The 19,793-nt window shown below is 36.9% G+C and overlaps 2 protein-coding genes across 2 annotated transcripts; both read left to right on the top strand.

The window, feature by feature from the left end:
• The first annotated feature begins 1,362 nt into the window (after positions 1-1,362).
• LOC113666294 (uncharacterized) lies at positions 1,363-10,385 on the top strand. The gene is made up of 6 exons (XM_027182061.2): positions 1,363-1,578; positions 4,259-4,551; positions 4,703-4,817; positions 5,265-5,301; positions 6,216-6,342; positions 6,516-10,385. The coding sequence occupies exons 1-6, from the start codon at positions 1,503-1,505 to the stop codon at positions 7,041-7,043; spliced, it is 1,176 nt and encodes a 391-aa protein (XP_027037862.2). The 5' UTR covers positions 1,363-1,502; the 3' UTR covers positions 7,044-10,385.
• Positions 10,386-12,541: 2,156 nt separating this feature from the next.
• LOC113666295 (uncharacterized) lies at positions 12,542-19,523 on the top strand. Its single transcript, XM_027182062.2, has 6 exons — positions 12,542-12,611; positions 15,095-15,387; positions 15,706-15,820; positions 16,278-16,314; positions 17,040-17,166; positions 17,341-19,523. Exons 1-6 carry the CDS (start codon positions 12,542-12,544, stop codon positions 17,866-17,868), a joined length of 1,170 nt encoding a protein of 389 aa, XP_027037863.2. The 3' UTR covers positions 17,869-19,523.
• The last annotated feature ends 270 nt before the right edge of the window (positions 19,524-19,793 follow it).

Raw genomic sequence — 19,793 nt, 5'->3', positions numbered from 1 at the left:
TATGTCTCTCTGAAAATCACCAAGCCATAGTCAACTCGAAGTCTTTGATGCATCTGCCGATATCCGATCAAACCACCGAATCCTTCGAGCTCTTTCTCGATCACAGCAACGATCACTTGCTTGCGTCTGTAACGTGTATATAATATCTAAATAGTACAATCCAAGACTGAAGTACCTCTCAATAGGACAGTTGCGGTCAGAATTCGTCGATATTACAGGTAGGTACGAAGGCATCATGCCCTCTCCACTTGAAAGCCATAAAATGAAACAGAAAAGAGATAAAACAACCTTGATTGTTGCGGCCATCTTGTTCATTTTTAAATGAGTTCGCATTTCGTTCAGCAGTAAAGTACGACATTGACAAATAACTTGCGTTTTGGAGGAAAAATTTGGGTTTTAACAGAAAGTCAAACTTATAACAAAACCTTAGGTTTTAGGGAAAAAACCTGAGTTTTGGTAAAAAAAACCTGAGTTTAGGAAAAAAATCTGGGGTTTTTGTGGTAAAAAAAAACTGGGTTTTTGAGAAAAATTTGAGTTTTGAAAAAAAAAGATGGTTTTGGAAAAAAAAAACCGGAACAAAAAAAATTATCGAAAACAACAAATATAACTCAAAATAAACAATTAGTTTCTGTTGACCCGCACAGGCCACAGTATGGTTTCAATTAGAAAAAAAATAATATCTCGGAGCTTAATGATTTTTGAAGAAGTTTCCTTCTTATTTGCTAAGTATGTTGAAGAGTGACTAAACAGAAATACTGTACATTTTATCGGCGCAATAGTTGCACAACTGACTTCGTGCATCCCTCTGGTTGGATTGATTTGAGTCGAATGAACCCATATAGCAGATTACAGTTAAAACTGCTTTCAACTATTTTCACCATGTATCTGTGCTTACTATAATAATAAAAAATAACAAAAATAATGGAGGGATGAATTATTAAAAGTAAAACCTTCAAACGCTAAGAATAGCTTTCTTAAGATGCGCACACTGAGCCATTTGGTATGTGTGGTTGATTCTCTTTTTTCCCACTTGTTAAATGGAAGCTGGGCTTTGCGGTATTTCAAAATGACGAGTCGGAATTCAAAGCTATCGAAATTTTGAATAGCATTCTTAAACTGAAATTTATTAAATATCACTTGTAATTTAGGCGATATTAAGACATTTACCAGATGGTGTGTCTCCCAGGAGAAGGCAGCTCTTTGTTTACTTAGCTAACTCCTTTCGGGGTGCTATTGATTTGCCCACGCTCCCTGTTGTTCCAAGCAGATTGACGCAGGAAGTGAATTGTGCCATATAATTGCAGAATTCCTCAAACAAATCGCATAATGAGGTAGTTCTTTCCTTAATTTAGTCAGCCATCGTTTCGATATTGAACCCTAGCTAGCTCAACAATTTGTTTTAGAATATCACTTTGTTGCCAATTGTTGAAGACCAAACTACTTGCAAATAGTCTTACACACTTTGAAAAGCTAAACTTCATTGGGCGCGTTAACTCTTCATCATGTATTCTGAATTCAAGCGTCATCTCATTTTGCTTTTCTTGTCATCGATCTTCACTGCAGCCCAATGTTCCTCGGGTAAGTATTTTTATCATTTACTTCTGCTATTCAAGGTTTCTCCGTTACGCTACTGAAAGATAACATACGTTGCAATCTAAGTGGGCATAACAACAGTTTAGGAAAAACTTTTAGAATGACACTCTTTTTTTGCGTTTGCAAATAATTCTTATTTTTCAACCCAAATATTCCGTTTAATAAAAAGAAATTTGTATCGCCTACAGTCGGTTGAAGTCTTGTTAAAGGCTAGATTTACCTTTAATACACTAAGTTCAAACGAAAGCTTTATAAAAGGGTATGTTTGGAGGAGATTTGCCTCATTCCAAGCATTTTACATAAGGCACCTGCTTGGAAACTACCTGCACTAGTTTATTTTGATGTGTCTCTTCCTCGTTCTCGTTTTAAGACCGACAGGGGTGAAATTACTGTTTCTTTTTTTTTAAATTGAGTTCCCGATCCTTTTTTGTCAAATTTTGTATCAGTTGGAACTCGCTCACTAAGCTTCGCACTCAATCCATGAAGATGCAAATTTGTTACAGGTTTAAAGCGCGCGTAATAACGAATTAGGCACTTTCTGGACATACTTTTCACAAAAACCCCTTAAGGCTGTTTACTTTGGACTGTATTTATTAAGATATTTAGCTTTCGGCACTGGAACTATTCAGTTGAGCGACAGAGAGTAACTTTCTAACTCGCAAAACGCAGGCAGGTAAATTTAAATTAAATCGATAAGCACTGTAAAATGTAAATAAGATCCTTTATGAATCGAATGAAATATCACTGCGTCGTGGAGGTCATTCGCCCGGAGGCGGTTTGTTTTTTTCCATTTTTCAGTTCCGAAAGTCAGTGATACTGATGCAAAATTTCCGACTGCCGGGAATAAGTAAACCATAAGTAATAAAAAAGTAGCCGTTTCTGTACTGATGAAAGCAGTCGAAGGAATATTTCGGCTCTATAGTGGCTGATAAAATATGGCTTTACGAAATATTTTAGAATAATAAAATATAGCTTTACGAAATATGAAAGACATTTTTCAGTTGTAAAAGTCAGTGATACTGATGCAAAATTTCCGACTGCCTGTATTAAGTAAACCATAAGTAATAAAAAAAGTAACCGTTTCTGTACTGATGAGAGCAAGGAATATTTCGGCTTTATAGTGGCTAATAAAAATATAGCTTTACGAAATATTTTCTCTCTTCCAATTTGATCATAAATAGTAATTTTTCGGATTTAAAACTAACATATGTCATCAGAATTCTCTCAAGATTAAACTTACACAAAACGCTATCAATTATTTAAAGCTCGAGCAGCTTATTGCAAGCAATTGTTTCAGTACATTGTTTTGTACCACCCGACTTAAATTATCCTAAGGATATCAACGACCAAATTGTCAAATATTTGATGATCGCGTGTTACTTACCCAAAAAACAAAGTTTGTTGCTTCCAAAGATTATAATCTTTATTTCTGCCTTACATGCTTTCACGCTGTTTTTGAAGCCTAAGCCACATACAAGTAGCAACGTTGTGGCGAATGTCAGGCAAGTTTGGGTCTTAGGAAACTGGTTGGAAAATATGACTATCACCACACTTCTCGTAGTCTTAACCCTATCTTTTCATCGGTGTTTGATGATTGAAGACTAACTGCTGAAACAGCTTATGCCAAATGATCAATTCAGAACATCTTGAAAATTTAGACTTCGGGTTTTATTAAAAATTTTCAACAGATACATACATCTCTAATCCGTTGGCATTTAATCCGCCAATGCTTTGTTATTTATTATTATTTATTATCAATCTCACCGTCCTACCTTAACAAAGTTTGCAATAAAGTTCGGATATAACTCTCTACACTACTTTCGTGCTCTAGCCGCTTTCTGCGTACTTTACAACAGAACACAACTCAGTCAAGACTTCTCTTCTTTTTATATTAATTTTTCAAAGCTTCTAGAGGTAGGTAGACAAAAATTAAGAAAAAGAAATTACACACGATTCATGCAATTAATTTTTCATGATAATTTTTCCTAGACCTTGAACTTTCATTTCATTTGAAGCAGAAACATCAACGTGTACTGGCTTATCGCTTAAGTTCTCTAAAATTTTCTTCTACGAGAACGAACTTCACACTGGATACGTAAGTGACACTAGATATCCTGCACATACTTCAATAATCTTAAATTGCCACACCCTGAATACTGATTGTGATGATCAACAATGTCCAAAGAGTCGTGAGAGTAAATAGAGACAGACCAAGGAAACATCTTTTCCCAATTTATTACCGAAATAAACATTAACGATCTCTCTTGTTCTATAATAACATGATGCTTTAGATAGTGCTGATTCTCGCAGTTTGCAGGATGCGTGTCTCAGATAAACGGTAGTTCATTGATGGAGTATCGGAGCGCGGTAACGAAAGGTTTGAAGTTCCATTATAAATGAGCATTCAGAATGATTTCCTTTTGTCCCACGCTGGTGCCTAAAACATATAAACAAGCGATAAGTTAAACAGTTCTAAGGCCTGAAAACGTTCAGGGAATCCTGCTTATTGACGAACAAAGGCTTCAATCTGTAGCCTTTATTTTAGGGTATAATTTCAGCAAGACGTCTTAGTCCACCGAAATTGAACTAGCAAAAAGTTATTTATGATTGATGGCTAAAAGTTATTAATGACTAAAACTGTAAATCCTCACTGTTTATTCTTCAGACATAAACGCCTTGGAAGGAGATTGGTTTCCGTCTGAAAAGACACTGAAACAGCGTCTGTTTTTAAAAGATGAGCTCCATCATCTGAACGTAACTCAAGTTGAAAAACTGACTGTGTCCGACCTGTTAGATTGCATAGTTGAATGTTTAAAAAATGCTTTGTGCCTTTCAATAAACATGGCGGCCTTCAAAGGAGCAGAGGGGAAGCTTTGGTGTGAATTGCTGTCTTCTGATAAGTACAGAGACCCTAGGAACTACAAAGAAAACATAAGTTCGCATCATTTCTCTATTCTGGTAATAGCTTTTTCAAAGTGTTTTTTTCGAATTTGAACGTTAACAGATAGAGCTCGTTTTTGGTTTAGTGTCGTTCTTGCAGTGCTGTTCGGCTTCATTTATCAAACATTCCCCGGCTTATAAAAACAACATGTTTCTTTCCTTATTTTAGTCTCCTTGTTCGTCCTGGCCATGTCAAAACGGAGGAATCTGCGTCCCGAATTACAAATATTACTCTTACCAATGTCTCTGTGAAGCTGGTTTCATGGGAGAATTTTGTGAGAAAGGTAATATGCCATTATTGTTCGACCTATTCCTGATAACCTGTCGCTAAAACTTTGTTCTGGAACAACTATTCATTTCATCATCATGTGATTCTCTTTTCCTTGTGTCCTGTGTTTAGACTGTATAAAATGAACACCAGCTTTATGTAGTTATTAGTAAATAAGTATTACAGTATTTCTTTGAGTTCGCCAAGTGGTGAGGAATCAGCAAAAAAATAGAGGAAAAGGACTTGATTGAAAAAAGTGAATCTCTGTTTAAATCTTGGCTGAGCCGTCAGTGAATGTCACAATTTGATTAAGGCTTGAAAAGCTGGTACATTTCCTCCACAGAAAAATGAACACAACAAATACACAAAACGCATACAACTGCGGGGAAATTAGGCTTTAGATATGCTAAGTAGGAATAACTGTGTCACAGATAAAAAAAATTATTTCATTTCTATCTCGTAGCTATTACGTCTTGCAAAGCGCTCTATGACTTCAAAAGGTAAGTTATAGGCCATGCTGAAAGAATTAATGTAGTAAACACAGCGGCCAACCATTGAGCACGCACGAGAGTTTGAAAACGTTAGGAGGGATGTCCGAACGCGTGTCTCGCGTTACCGGTAAGGAACAGAAGATTGAATTCCTAACTATTCCAATGCGTAAGACAACTTAAAAAAGGACTTTGGAGGAACATTAAATCTTGGCTTTATTTTATTGTGAGATATCTCAACTGTTTTAACGCGGACGCTTCGTTTCGGTGATAAAGGAAAATGAGAGAACCTTTCTTCTACACTTGCTGCACGGTCCAATGTCCGCTATCAACATTGACTTGTGATCGTCATAAATAACCTATGTGGCTCTGGTTCTTTCTTTTCTCACACATTTCCCTCGGTGTTTACCGGCAACTCCACCATGAGAACAAAAAAGAATAACTACAGCCAGCGCGGACAAATTTATGGACAACTTCATCGCGAAAAGTGTAAATAAAAAGGACGAGAGTGTAAACTAACACAGTGAGTGAAGTTCAGAACAACAATGTGTATAAGTCTCAGCCTTAGAAACTTCGAACTTTCCTTAGAAACTGCGAAACACTACGCCTAACTTTGATTCTCCTTGTTTACAATATCAAATTATCCACCATGGTGCGCATGTGCAATAATTTTACCGCTGTGTTAATGTAGAATGAATTCATCTGCCTGCCTTTTCCTTATCTTCCTTGGCTGCCTCTCCTCAAGTTTTCTTAGAGAGAAAGATTGGATTTATTTCTATCAATGGCATAAAGAAAGTAGTAAGACGTTATATGCTTATTCAATCCAGCAAATATCTTATTGTTTAAAAGCAGGCGTACCAATCGATTGATGATAATCAAGATAACCCATAATATTTCGCTTCCTCTGATTGATCCATTGGAAATAGGTCTAATGTCAGTGAACTGGTTACCCTCCACCTGGACTCCAAACCAGTCTCTGTTCTTTGTCACATGAGAGATTTTGGATGTGGAAATGGAGGATGGACGCCGGTCATGAAGATTGACGGCACCAAGGTAAGATTAATCTTGATTTTGCCAGCAGGGAGGACCGTTTATTGAGAAAAACGTGCAGCGTGATTCGGGAAATTAAGTTAAATCGGATAATGTATTTCAAACCGACAACCGTTGAAATTATTTTGGCGAAACTGAATGGCCTAACGACTTTTGAACTTCTCTCGTTTTAACAGAGTACCTTTCATTATAACAACCCGTACTGGAGCAATAAAATTGAATACAACCTCCCCGGAGGGGAGTCTGAGTTTGATTCGGAGGAGATAAAGTTACCGACCTACTGGAATACATCCTTCTCCAAGATCTGCCTCGGTATGAAGATCGGACAACAGCTCAGGTTCACTGTAATTGACAGAAAGGCCGACTCTCTGTACTCACTGATCGCTGATGGTCAATACCGCGCCATCTCACTTGGTCGAGAAACCTGGAAGAGTCTGATTGGTTCAGATGCCTCCTTACAGTTAAATTGTAATAGGGAAGGATTCAATACTGTTGATGTTAACCGTTTAGACGTTTATCATTCTGAAGCAAGAATTGGTATCGTTGCTAACCAGGAGAATGATTGTAAGACCTGTGACTCAAGGATAGGGTTCAGTACAGGGGGATATTTTGAAGACGCCGTGGCGTGTGGTAATGTGGCATATGTAGGAGGAGATAATGGGGACAGGCGCACTCCAGGCATGGGGTACATCCTGGTGCAGTAACACCGATACACTACATACATCTATACACTCAGTAGCATAGAGAGATACTGTTAACAACGTCGCACAGGGCTTTTCAGTCACTACTTATATGACTAACTAACGATAACATTTAAATATATCAGAAAAGACGTACTGTTGACAAAAACTTGTTTATTTTTAAGGTGTTTAAAAACTTTTCGCCTTTAATTGTCATCTAAGTTCTGTAAATATATGTTCATTCACCAATAGCTGTTTTAAACCGCGGTATTTTTAGGGTATACAAGCACTATTGGAATGGTAAATTTCTTTTTGTCAACGCTTCTAATGTAGGTGTATGGTGTAAATATTCAGAGTTTGAATGGAATGGAATTTCCTAATTCCACCAAACTGGTTAAAAGCGACCTTTTCGCAAATCTTGTTCGCTTGATTGCTTCACTTTACTTCAACAAGCGGACAACAGGTGACAACAATCCCCAACGGTCGACTCCTTTCTGTTTATTTGATCTTCTGCAAATGTAAAACCTCTCCGCGCCATTCTGTAAGTTCGGCAAGGTTTATTTGCTGTATGAAAATCTATATGTTTGAGTTGTTTACCACACCACAGCGGACGGACTTGCAAAGAAGAAAAAAATCCAAGAGTAAAGAAAAAATACTTACCAGCTCTCAATATGAAAATACCTCATAGTCATCAACAACATTCGATATCTTATTTACCTTCGAATATTAAACTGCTGGTAAACAATTTTTTACTTGATAACCATTGTAAACATCACTTGTCTGGCTCAAAATGATAACAAAAGTATTAACTTAACATGCTGGTCATTGAAGAGAGAATTTGATTTAGGCATAAAATTCTGTCGTTAATTAAGAAAGAAAAAGAAAGAATGCGACTGAGAACGACTGCGAAGACTTAAAAGCTGTCAAGGATAAAATAACATGGAAATTAATTAATTCAAAGAGTTAGCAATAATAATGAATGTCATTTTTCACGACAATAAACAACTAGTTTCTTTTCATGTGCAACCAAAAGCTGGGGGCGGTACTCTTTGTAAAACAAATTGTTCTCCTTTTGCGAACAGTTAATAAAACTAAGAAATCGATCAAAACACGAGGCGTAAATGTTGCAATAAGAACTGAAAATTGACTATTACGTCATATCCCTGGAAGCGTCACTCTTAACAGATAACCAAGATAGTTCCTCCCGTAAATCATCGATCATATCGTTTGATCTTCATGATATTAGTGTCAAGCAACTGTTTTTCGGGTAAGATTGCATGTCTTTCTTTCCGCGATAATGTATATCTTTGTTTCTTATTTCAACACTTTTTGCAAATTTAAATCCTCGAAGACTAACCTAATCTCACAATTATAGTGGGTCTTTAACACTATTGGCAATCTTTCCCACGGTGTTTTCTTTTCGGTTGACCTCTTTTTCAGACGTAAAAGGCCTATGAATATTACGGGTGCAGTTGCTGGCAACCCTAGATTCCATCACCTAAATACTGTATTGTGTTCAACTGTTTTCCAGATAACAATCGTGCGATCGTATTGAGCCGCAATATGTTTGGCATGTTGACACTTTTAAAGCTTGCGCTATGTTCGTACCCAAATTTTGCGCGGTCAAAAAACCCTACGGAACTTCCCTAAATGAGATGCGAAAACAAAAATTCTTCGGAGGCCAAAAAAATCGACTTTTGTTTTTACGCGGGTAACCTCTGCTTAAATGAGTTAATAGGGTGTGTAAAATTTTGGGGTTTTCATGAAAATTGGTCAGAATTTTCCTCAGATATTAACTCACAAAGGTGTGCGAGGCTCCTACGTGACGTCCCGGAGCGTGACAACAACTGAAATATTTAACGTTGTTTAACTTTAGATATATTTTCTCAGGAACCAGTGGGATTAAGGAGAAAGGCTTACAACCTTTGTTAGCCTATTATCCACTGAGTGATACTGTCCAGTTTGTTTGGAGGTCGGCGGTTACACGGAGACTGGTAATTAAGTAAAGCATTTACAGAATCTATATTACATAAGCCTTCTAGTGATTTCCAGTTTAATCCATGGTTTCTTTTAAGGTTGCGCACGTAGAATTAATTTTCCGGAAGGTACCCTTATTTGATGACAGTAACCTTAAGGTAGCTCCTCAGTTTTGCACTGCGCATCCTGTACTGCGCATTAAAATCACGTAATCAGTGGAATGAGCGTGCGCGCATTCTGAGAACACGCTATTGTTTTTCAATCTATTTTTATTTTGCTTAATTTTAGTTTACAATTTATCCCCTTTAAATAAAGGAAATTTTAAAAAAATTCGAAGGGGAAAATGATAAAGCTTAAAGCGTGCACGAAGTGTGTTACTCGAGGATGTAAATTATGCCCTTGAAAGGAACGAGTCGAAGAACGCTTTAAGTCTCTGTCATTTAAATTTGCGTGATTTTCCCATACCCTCGCTCCATACCTATCAAGTTTTATTCAATGTTTACTTTAAAAAATCCCATTCTTCGTAACTTGGAAGAGTTGTTAATTTTATTAGTGAACATATTAAACTCCGAATTCCTACAAGTGACACTGTTTGAAAACTTTTTATCACTCGTTTTTCCTGACTCGTTGTAAAAATATCTCATAAAAGCAGTGAAAAGTTGGATAGTTGTCACTAGTAAATAATTGATAACAAAATAAACAGAAAACAATCTAGCTTTGCATGAAAGGCAGAAAAATATCCTAATTTTTTAATAAAGAACCCCTATTAAAACTCTTTAGCTTTTTAGGTTCGAATTATCATCATCAGGATCTCAAAGGCAAGTTATTTATCGACAAAAGCCAAGGGTTCTTGGTCAATGATAGGTGAGGATCGACGAAATAACAGGAACAAATCGGATAAGTCAGAGAGGGACTAAATTAGCCAAACAGACGGGAAGGAACGGTATCGAAATGAAGTTTCGTTCGAAGCAGGTGTTCAAAGGAAGCGCGTGGAAATGTGACAAATATTGTCCTCGATACACAATGCTAAAAGGTTATGGCGATAAACTTATCGTATCAAAAAAGCGCTGCAAGGTTTCAGAGCACCGAACTTTCTTTTACATAAACCAGTGCAATTGAATGCACTGACTCGTGCAAGTTGTGTAGGCACAGGTGTAGCAGGGAATCGACAAATATATTTGGTCCCCTTTATTGCCAAGCAGTTTTTGGATTAAAAAAATCCCTTCGAATAACAAGAAGAAAATAACAAAAATATTTACTTCAAGAAAAGTGGGCCGCGGAGAAGATCGGAGACAAGAAAGTTAAATTGAGATGACCCTTTAAATCAGCAAACATAACGGATGGCTGACGCACAGGGGGTAACGTTTGCACCTGGAAAAAAAATAAAAAGCTTGAAATGATTATTACAAAAACTACTATAAATAGCTGAAATCAAAACATTGCAAGTCGTCTTAAATATTAAGAAACGATGAATTGAAAAATAATGTACAAATTTCAATGCCCACAAATTTCGATTCATTCACATCTAAAAGATCGACGGCAAGTTTAAGGTCAAGTAGACCTAAGTCATTCAGTAAAGAAGTGACGATTGAGTGATCGATAAATACCAAAGAGCACAGTTAGTACTTTTTGAAAAAATTTTGCCAAGACACCGAGGATAATTTTTTCAACTGGTTTTGTTTTGTTTTCTTTTCACCTGTTAGCTGTTTGCCTATATCATTTAATAAGTATACCTAGATGGTTTACCACTTAGTCATTCTAGTACAAAATATTCATTGGAAATACAATGAAAGGTTGTGTCTTTGAAAAGAAGAAAAAAAAAACAAGAATCAGAACGAGAAGGGAATTGAGAATGACATTTCACAAAGTGAAGAAAGTTGTTTTTGTTACCTACGCTGTGATCAAAACAGGTGCTGAGTCACGTTTTGTAAAAGAAGCCTTTATCCTCCACAAAAAAAATTCTGAAATAGATCTATTCAGATGTACTTATTACAAGTTAATCAATTAAACTACGCAAGTTTTCGTCTTTGAATTAAAAATTGCCACACGTGCTGACTTATTTTTAGTGAGGGTATTTCGCAATCTTTCATGGAAATAAATGACATTTTCTTGTGAAGTGAAACAATGGAAATGGCTGAATGCGTGCGTGCTGCGAAATCTGTTCCAAACGTTTAACTTCCAATCTCTGTATGTTTTTTCTCTTCACTCTTCCGTGCTGACCCATTCGAGAGCTTGCTGAAGTTTTGAGGTCTAACCTCTATTCAAGGAAAAGAGACTGGTGAATACCATAGCTATTACTTGAAGCCTTGCAAACTTTTATATTCAAAATACCTTTTTGCATTATAGATACCTCTCTAACGCCATGCTGTGAGAGAATAAGATCCCTTGACACTAGCTTTACCTCTTACAAATCTCTCCTATGTTGTTAGCGAAAGTGTTGCTTTTTTTGCCTTTGGTAGCAGCTCGACTATAGCGTTTGCAATCTGCCAGTGGTAAAATTAGCATATCAATTTTATTACAATATTTACAAGTATACAGTAAGGTAACAGAAAAAAAAACCTACACAGTATCGAGTTTTAATCATGAAAAGGTTTCCCAACAGAAAAGTTGTTTGCAGTTAGCATGGAAATAAAGAAAAATATAATGAGCTGGCGCATGAAATCAGCAACCATGATAAATGCCCAACGCGCGCGGCAAAGATTCGCTTCTTGTGTTGATTAAAAGTCAACTTCAGACTGCCTCCTTCTAATAACATATTTCCATGCGTGGTTTCAATTAGCAAAAAAACAAAATATTCAGGGCTTCATGGTTTTTTCAGAAGTTTCTACAAAAACAGAAATACAATACGTTTTATCGGCGCAATAGTTGCACAATTGACTTGTGTATCCCTCTGGTTGGATTAATTCGAGTTGCATGAACTCGTATAATAAATTGCAGTTAAAACTGCTTTCAACTATTTTCACCATGCATCTGTGCTTACTACGATTATTAAAATAGCAAAAATAATAGAGGGACGAATCATTAAAAGTAAAACCTTCCAACTCAAAAAGTAACTTTCTTAAGATGCGCACACTGAGCCATTTGTTATGTGTGGTTGTTTCTCTTTTTTCGCATTTGTTAACCGGAGGTCAAGTTAGTTTAGCTGACTCGTGACTAGCCTTTGCGGCATCTAACAATGACGAGTCCAAATCCAAAGCTATCGAAATTCTGAATAGCATTCTTAGACTGAAACAGATTAAATACCACTCGTAATTTAGGCAAAATTAAGACATTCACAAGACAGCTGTTTGTTTATCTGACTAACCCCTTTCGGGGTACTATTGATTTGCCCACACCCCCTGTTTTCCAAGCAGATGGACACAGGAGGCTAATTGTGCCATTGAATATGCAGAATTCTTTGGAGAAATCGCATAATGAGCCCTAGAAAACTCAACAATTTGTTTAAGAATATCACTTTTTTGCCAATTGTTGAAGACCAAACTACTTGCAAATAGTCTTACACACTTTGAAAAGCTAAACTTCACTTGGCGCGTTAACTCACCTTCATGTATTCTAAGCGCCATCTCATTTTGCTTTTCTTGTCATCGATCTTCACTGCAGCTCAGTGTTCCTCAGGTGAGTATTTTCATCATTTACATCTGCTATTCAAGATTTCTCCGTTTCGCTGCTGAAAGATAACGTACGTTGCAATCTAAGTGGGCATAACAACTGTTTTGGAAGAACATTTATATGGACATTTGTTTTTGCACTTGCAAATAATTCCGTTTAGCGTAAAGAAATTTGTATAGCCTACAGTCAGTTGAGGTTTGGTTAAAGGTTAGAGTAACCGTTCATGCACTAAATTCAAAGGAAAGCTTCATAAAAGGTATCTTTAGAGAAGATATACCCCATTCCAAGCATTTACATTGGGCACCTGCTTGGAGACCACTGTACTAGTTAATTTTGATGTGTCTCAATCTTGTTCTTCCCTTAAGACTGACAGGGGTGAAATTATTCTTTTTTTTTCCTTTTTTCTAAATTGAATTCTCCTGTCACTTTTTGCTTTGTCAAATTTTGCATTAGTTGTAACTCGCTCACTAGGCTCACCGCTCAACCCACGGAGATGCAAATTTGTTACAAGTTTTAAGTACGTGTAATTACAAACGAGGCACTTCCTGGACATGCTTTTCACAAAAACCCCTTAAGGCCGCGACAGAGAGTAACTTAAAATTGGCGCATTTCTAACTCGCGAAGCGTAGGCGGGTATATTTAAATTAAATTGATAATCCGGAGTCAATTTGATTTTTAGTACCTGAGCTATGAAAGAATAAAAAAATGCAAAAATGATAATGGGAAGAACGACGTAAACCACAAAATCATCATAACTGTCGCAGTTGTATGACAATTCCAGACAAAAATGTCGTACTTTCCAGAAGTATGAAAGACATTTTTCAGTTGCGAAAGTCAGCAATACTGATGCAAAATTTCTGACCGCGGGGAATAAGTAAACCATAATTAATAAATAAGAAACCATTTATGTACTGATGAGAGCAATCGAATGAATATTTCGGCTTTATAGTGGCTAATAAAAGATAGATTTACGAAATATTTTCTTTCTTCCAATTCGATCATAAATAATCGCTTTTTTGATTAAAACTAACATATGTCAACAGAATTCTCTTCTGATAAAACTTACACAAAATGCTATCAATTATTTAATGCTCGAGCAGCTTATTACAAACAATTTTTTTAGTGTATTGTTTTGTATCACCCGACCTAAGTTATCCTATGGAAATCAACGACCAAATTGTAAAATTTTTGACGATCGCGTGCTGCGTATTTAAAAAAACAAATTTTGTTGCTTTCAAAGACGATAATCTTTGTTTCTACCTCATATGCCTTCACGCTGTTTTTGAAGCCTAAGCCACATATAATTAGCAACGGACGTGGTGATGAATGTCAAACGCGTTTGGGTCTTAATCAAGGAAATCGTTGGAAAATATGTCTATCACCATCCTTCTCGTATTCTTAACCCTATCTTTTCATCCGTGTTGATGATTGAAGACTAATTACTGAAACAGCATATGCCGAATGGTCAATTCAGAACAGCTTGAAAAATTTTGACCTTGGGTTTTATTGGGATTTTTAACAAATACATACATCTTTAATCCGCTAGCATTTAATCCACCAATGCTTTTTTTGCCATCTATTTATTATTATTTATATTATCAGTCTCACCGTGCTACTTTATCAAAGTTTATAAGCGCTGTTATAACTACGTCTCGTGTTTCTCCCTAATTTTATTTCGTGGTCTAGCCGCTTCCTGCGTGCTTTACAACCAAACAGAGCTCAGTCACGACTTCTCTATTTGTTATGTTGAGTTTTCAAAGCTTCTAGAAGAAGACAAAAATTTAAAAAATTACATTGGTCTTAAGCACTTAATTTTTCATGATAATCTTTCCTAGACCTAGAGGTTTCATTCTATTTGAAGCAGAAACATAAAAGTGTATAAGCTTATCGCTTAATTTCTCTCAAATTGTCTTTTACGAGAACTTCCACACTGGATACGCAGGTGACACTATCCTGCACTTGCTTCAATAATTTTAAATTGCTACACCTTGCATACTGAGTATGAGGATCAATAATATCTAAAGAGTCGTGTGGGTAAATAGAGACAGGTCAAGCAAACATCTTCCTCCACTTTGTTACCGAAATTAAAATTCATCATCTCTCTTCAGCGTTCTATAATAACATGATTCTTTAGATAATGCTGATTCTCGCAGTTTGCAGGATGCGTGTCTCAAATAAACGGTAGCTCATTAACGGAGTTTGGAGCGCGGTATCTAAAGGTTTGAAGTTCCATTCTAAATGAAGTTTCAGAGTAATTTCCTTTGTCCCATGCTGGTGCCTAAAACATATAAACAAGCGTTTAGTTAAATAGTTCTAAGGCCTAAAGACGTTCAGGGAATCCTGCTTATCGACGGGAAAAGGCTTCAATCTGTAGCTTTTATGTCAGGGTACAATTTAAGCAAGACGTCATAGTTCTCCGAAATTGAACTAGCAAAAAGTTATTTATGATGAATGACTAAAACTTTATATCCTCACTGTTTTTACTTCAGACATAAAAGCCTTGGAACAAAATTGGTTCCCTTCTGAAAAGACACTGAAACAGCGTCTGTTTTCAAAAGATGAGCTCCATCATCTGAATGTAACTCAAGTTGGAAAATTGACTGTGTCCGACCTGTTAGATTGCATAGTTGAATGTTTAAAAAATGCTTTGTGCCTTTCAATAAACATGGCGGCCTTCAAAGGAGCAGAGGGGAAGCTTTGGTGTGAATTGCTGTCTTCTGATAAGTACAGAGACATTAAGAACTACAAAGAAAACATGAGTTCGCATCATTTCTCTCTTTTGGTAATGATTTTTTAATTGTTAAAATTTGAACGTTAACAGATAGAGCTCGTTTTTGATTAAGTGTCGTTCTTTGTAGTGCTGTTCGGCTTCGTTTATCAAAGTTAGCCCTTCGTCTATCGCTCTGACGAAGGGCTAACGCTCGAAACGTCAGCTTTTTTACGTTTTCAACCCAGTTGTTAACACTAAATTACCTGCTATACTCTCCCACCGACGCAGCACCACAGTTTCTTTAGAAACTTACCCCTTTATTCGTTTATCAAACTTCTGTTCAAACATTCCCCGATTTATAATAACAACATGTTTCTTTTCTTATTTTAGTCTCCTTGTTCTTCGTGGCCGTGTCAAAACGGAGAAATCTGCATCCCGAATTACAAATACAACTCTTACCAATGTCTGTGTGAACCAGGTTTCATGGGAGAATTTTGTGAGAAAGGTAATATGCCATTATTGTTCGACCTATTCCCCATAACCTGTCGCTAAGCCTTTATGCAGGAAAAACTCTTCTTTTTATCATCATATGGTTCTCCTATTTTTACTTGTGTACTGTGTCGAGACTGTATAAATGAATACCAGCTTTAAGTAGCTATAAATATATAAGTCTTACAGTATTTTTTTGAGTTCACCAAGTGGTGAGGAATCAGCAAAAAGTAGAATAAGAAGACTTGACTGAAAAAAGTGACTCTCCGTACGAATCTTTTCTTTCTTGGTCGAGCCGCGAATGCATGTCACAATTTCATTAAGGCTTGAAAAGCTGGTACATTTCCTACACAGAAATATGAACACAAAAGATACACAAAACGCATTCAACTGCGAGGAAATTAGGCTTTAGATATCCTAAGTAGGGATAACTGTATCATAGATAAAAGAAATATTTCCTTTCTACCTCTTAGCTATTACGTCTTGCAAGGCGCTCTATGACTTCAAAAGGTAAGTTATAGGCCATACTGAAAGAATTAATGTGGCAAACACTGCGGTCAACCACTGCGCATGCACGAGAGTTTGAAAACATTACCAGGGATTTCCGAACGCGTGTCTAATGTAAAGTAAGGAAAAGAAGATTAAATTCCTCACTATTCCAATGCGTAAGACAACTGAAAAGAGGATTTAGGAGAAAGATTAAAACTAGGCTTTATTTTATTGTGAGATATCTCAACTGTTTTAACGCGGACGCTTCGTTTCGGTGATAAAGGAAAATGAGAGAACCTTTCTTCTACTCTAGCTGCACGGTCAACAATGATATGTACAAGTCTTGGCCTTAGAAACTTCGAACTTTCCTTAGAAACTGCGAAACACTACGCCTCACTTTGATCCTCCATGTTCACATTTTCAAATTATCCACCATAGTGCGCAGGTTCAATCATTTTACCGTTGTGTTAATGTAGAATGATCCGCTTAAAAACGTATTAACCATGAGAAATAAATTCATCTGCCTACTTTTGACTTATCTTTCTTGGCTGCCTCTCCTCAATTTTTCCTGGAAAGTAAGATTGGATTTATTTCTATCGATGGCATGAGGGAAGGAGTGAGACGTTATACGCCTATACAATCCAGCAAATATCTCATAGTTTAAAAAGCAGTCGTACCAATCAATTGATGATCAACAAGACAACCCATAAATAGTTAGCCTCCTCTGATTGATTTATTGGAAATAGGTCTAATGTCAGTGAACTGGTTACCCTCCGCCTGGACTCCAAACCAGTCTCCGTTCTTTGTCACATGGGAGATTTTGGATGCGGAAATGGAGGATGGACGCCGGTGATGAAGATTGACGGCATTAAGGTAAAATTAATGTCGATTTTGCCACCAGGGAAAACCGTTTATCGACAAAAACGTGCAGCGTGATTCAGGCAATTAAGTTAAATTGGAAAATGGATTTCAATCCGACAACCGTTAAAAATTCTTTTGGCGAAACTGAATGGCCTACCGACTTTTGAACTTCTATTGTTTTAACAGAACACCTTTCATTATAACAACCCGTACTGGAGCAATAAAATTGAATACAACATTCCTGGCGGGGAGTCTGGGTTTGATTCACGGGAGACAAAGTTACCGACCTACTGGAATACATCCTTCTCCAAGATCTGTCTCGGTATGAAGATCGGACAACAGCTCAGGTTCACTGTAATTGACAGAAAGGCCGACTCTCTGTACTCACTGATCGCTGATGGTCAATACCGCGCCATCTCCCTCGGTCGAGAAACGTGGAAGAGTCTGATTGGTTCAGATGCCTCCTTACAGTTAAATTGTAACAAGGAAGGATTCAATACTGCTGATGTTAACCGTTTTAACGCTTACCATTCTGAAGCAAGAATTGGTATCATTGCTAACCAGGAGAATGACTGTAGGAGCTGTGACTCCAGGATCGGGTTCGGTACAGGGGGATATCTTGAAGACGGCGTGGTGTGTGGTAACGTGGCATATGTAAGAGGAGATAATGGAGACAGGCGCACTCCAGGCATGGGGTACATCCTGGTGCAGTAACACCGATACTCTCCATACATCTAGACACTCAGTAGAGAGAGATACTGTTAATAACGTCGTAAAAAACTTTCTTATTCTTTAAGTGTCTAAAACCTTTTCACTTTTAAATTTCCATATAAGTTCTTTATTAACAGTATGGAGAGATACTGTTAATAAAGTCGTATAGGGCTTTTTAGTCACTATTTACATTACCAACTAACGGTAACATTTAAATATATTGCAAAAGAAGTACTGTTGACAAAAACTTGCTTGGTTTTTGAAGTGTTTAAAACCATTTCACTTTTAAATTGCCATATAAGTTCTGTAAATATATTTTCGTTGACCAGTAGTAGTTGTAAAGCAACACCCGTATTTTTAGGGTATACCAGCAATATCGGAACGGTAAATTTCTTTTTGTCAGCGCTTCCAATGTCGGTCTATGGTGTTAATATTCAGAGTTTCTGTGGAATGGAATTTCCTAATTCCACCAAACTGATTAAGAGCGATCTTAAGCGAGCGTTGTTTGCTTGATTGCTTCATTTCATTTTGAAAAGAAGAGAACAGGTGACAACAGTTCCCCGACAGTCGTCGTATTTTTGCCTGGCGAGGTAAATAAAGAGTGCTTGACACTGAGAAGATTCTGGCCTAAATAAGGTATGAAGTTGTGTAGCTACTATTAACACATTGCAGGCCAAGTATCATGCGTTTTGCGGGCCTATTACTTTTTTTCTCTCCACTTAATTTAAACTCACGAAATTTAAGGCATAATTATTTCTCACACCAGGAAATAAAGGTTTCGAACGAAGATGGCGTCCATTGAGACCGTCATTTTAACAACACCAGTTTTCAAAAGGAGAGTTCCATTTTCTGAACGTCGCTCCAGTTGGAATATTCCCTACGTACTACCTGTTGATTGCAGATTTGAATGTTTTTCACCTCCTTGTTCCACATCACCGTGTCAAAACGGAGGAACGGCATTCCAAGTAACAAATATAATTCTTACGGCTGTCTCTGTGAACAAGGTATCGTGGGAGAATATTGTGAGAAAGTTAATTCATATTTCAGCTTTGCTCTTGCTTTATTCAGTGTAAGAAGGACATTAATGGATAACTTATTTTATAAACCAATAAAATTTCCTTTTTTCTCAAAGCCTTGAAGTCGCGCAAGAAATTAATATACGTCTGCAGGTTAGTTTCTTTCCGGATTTACGCATTTACCGTGAGATATGAAGTCACCCTCTCGTCCTAATTTCCTTTTGGCCGTCTGCTGGAGAAAAAGTCTAGATGCAAATTTTAAGGGAGGTATGTATAGGAGTTGAGGAAGAGAAAGCTAGCACATTAGCAACACAGAAAATATCTTTACATTAGCTTGGAATTTTACATTGGGACTGCATTGATTTATTTCATTAAAACAATGAAACAACAATACCAAGTACCTTCATTTTCGTTACCATAAATCTAACAAAATTAAATAAAACACGATGATGACAACAACAAAAAAATTAAAAATAATAAAACTTAGACGCTGCGATCCAAATCTATCTATGCGCACACAAGCCTAATTGCATTATTTTCCATCCCCATGTCACGTTTCGCCTCACAGTCGCTCAATAAGCATTTACATTGTAACCAAATGATCGTTTTACAAGGTTTTCTCTCACTTTCATCTGATAACAAATTAAAACCTCAAAATTTTTCTTTCTCAGAACGCAGTTTATGTGACCGCAAGTTTTTCTCACTGATTAAAATTACACATGTGGTAGTGAGTTTGCAAAACAAATTATTTGCCTCTTTCGTACAGTTATTCAAAGCCATGGTGAAAGACATCTTCGCGGTAATGATATTCATATATTCACAGTCGTTTTAGAAGGCATCCTTTACATTCACAACAAGCCGGTCACAACAGGTTCATCTCGATATCAAATAGCTCGACGAATGGGTGGACGC

The sequence above is a fragment of the Pocillopora damicornis genome, chromosome 7 (assembly GCF_964200805.1).
Source record: "Pocillopora damicornis chromosome 7, jaPocDami1.2, whole genome shotgun sequence".
Taxonomy (NCBI): domain Eukaryota; kingdom Metazoa; phylum Cnidaria; class Anthozoa; order Scleractinia; family Pocilloporidae; genus Pocillopora; species Pocillopora damicornis.
This window is presented reverse-complemented; position numbering and strand designations above follow the sequence as displayed.

Bases quoted from the DNA above. Each gene is read 5' to 3' on its own strand.
- LOC113666294 (XM_027182061.2), top strand. From the start codon at position 1,503: ATGTATTCTGAATTCAAGCGTCATCTCATTTTGCTTTTCTTGTCATCG. The intron at 4,552-4,702 runs GTAATAGCTTTT...TCCTTATTTTAG, and splicing joins CGCATCATTTCTCTATTCTG to TCTCCTTGTTCGTCCTGGCC. The intron at 5,302-6,215 runs GTAAGTTATAGG...CATTGGAAATAG, and splicing joins GCGCTCTATGACTTCAAAAG to GTCTAATGTCAGTGAACTGG.
- LOC113666295 (XM_027182062.2), top strand. From the start codon at position 12,542: ATGTATTCTAAGCGCCATCTCATTTTGCTTTTCTTGTCATCGATCTTC. The intron at 12,612-15,094 runs GTGAGTATTTTC...TTTTTACTTCAG, and splicing joins TGCAGCTCAGTGTTCCTCAG to ACATAAAAGCCTTGGAACAA. The intron at 15,388-15,705 runs GTAATGATTTTT...TTCTTATTTTAG, and splicing joins CGCATCATTTCTCTCTTTTG to TCTCCTTGTTCTTCGTGGCC.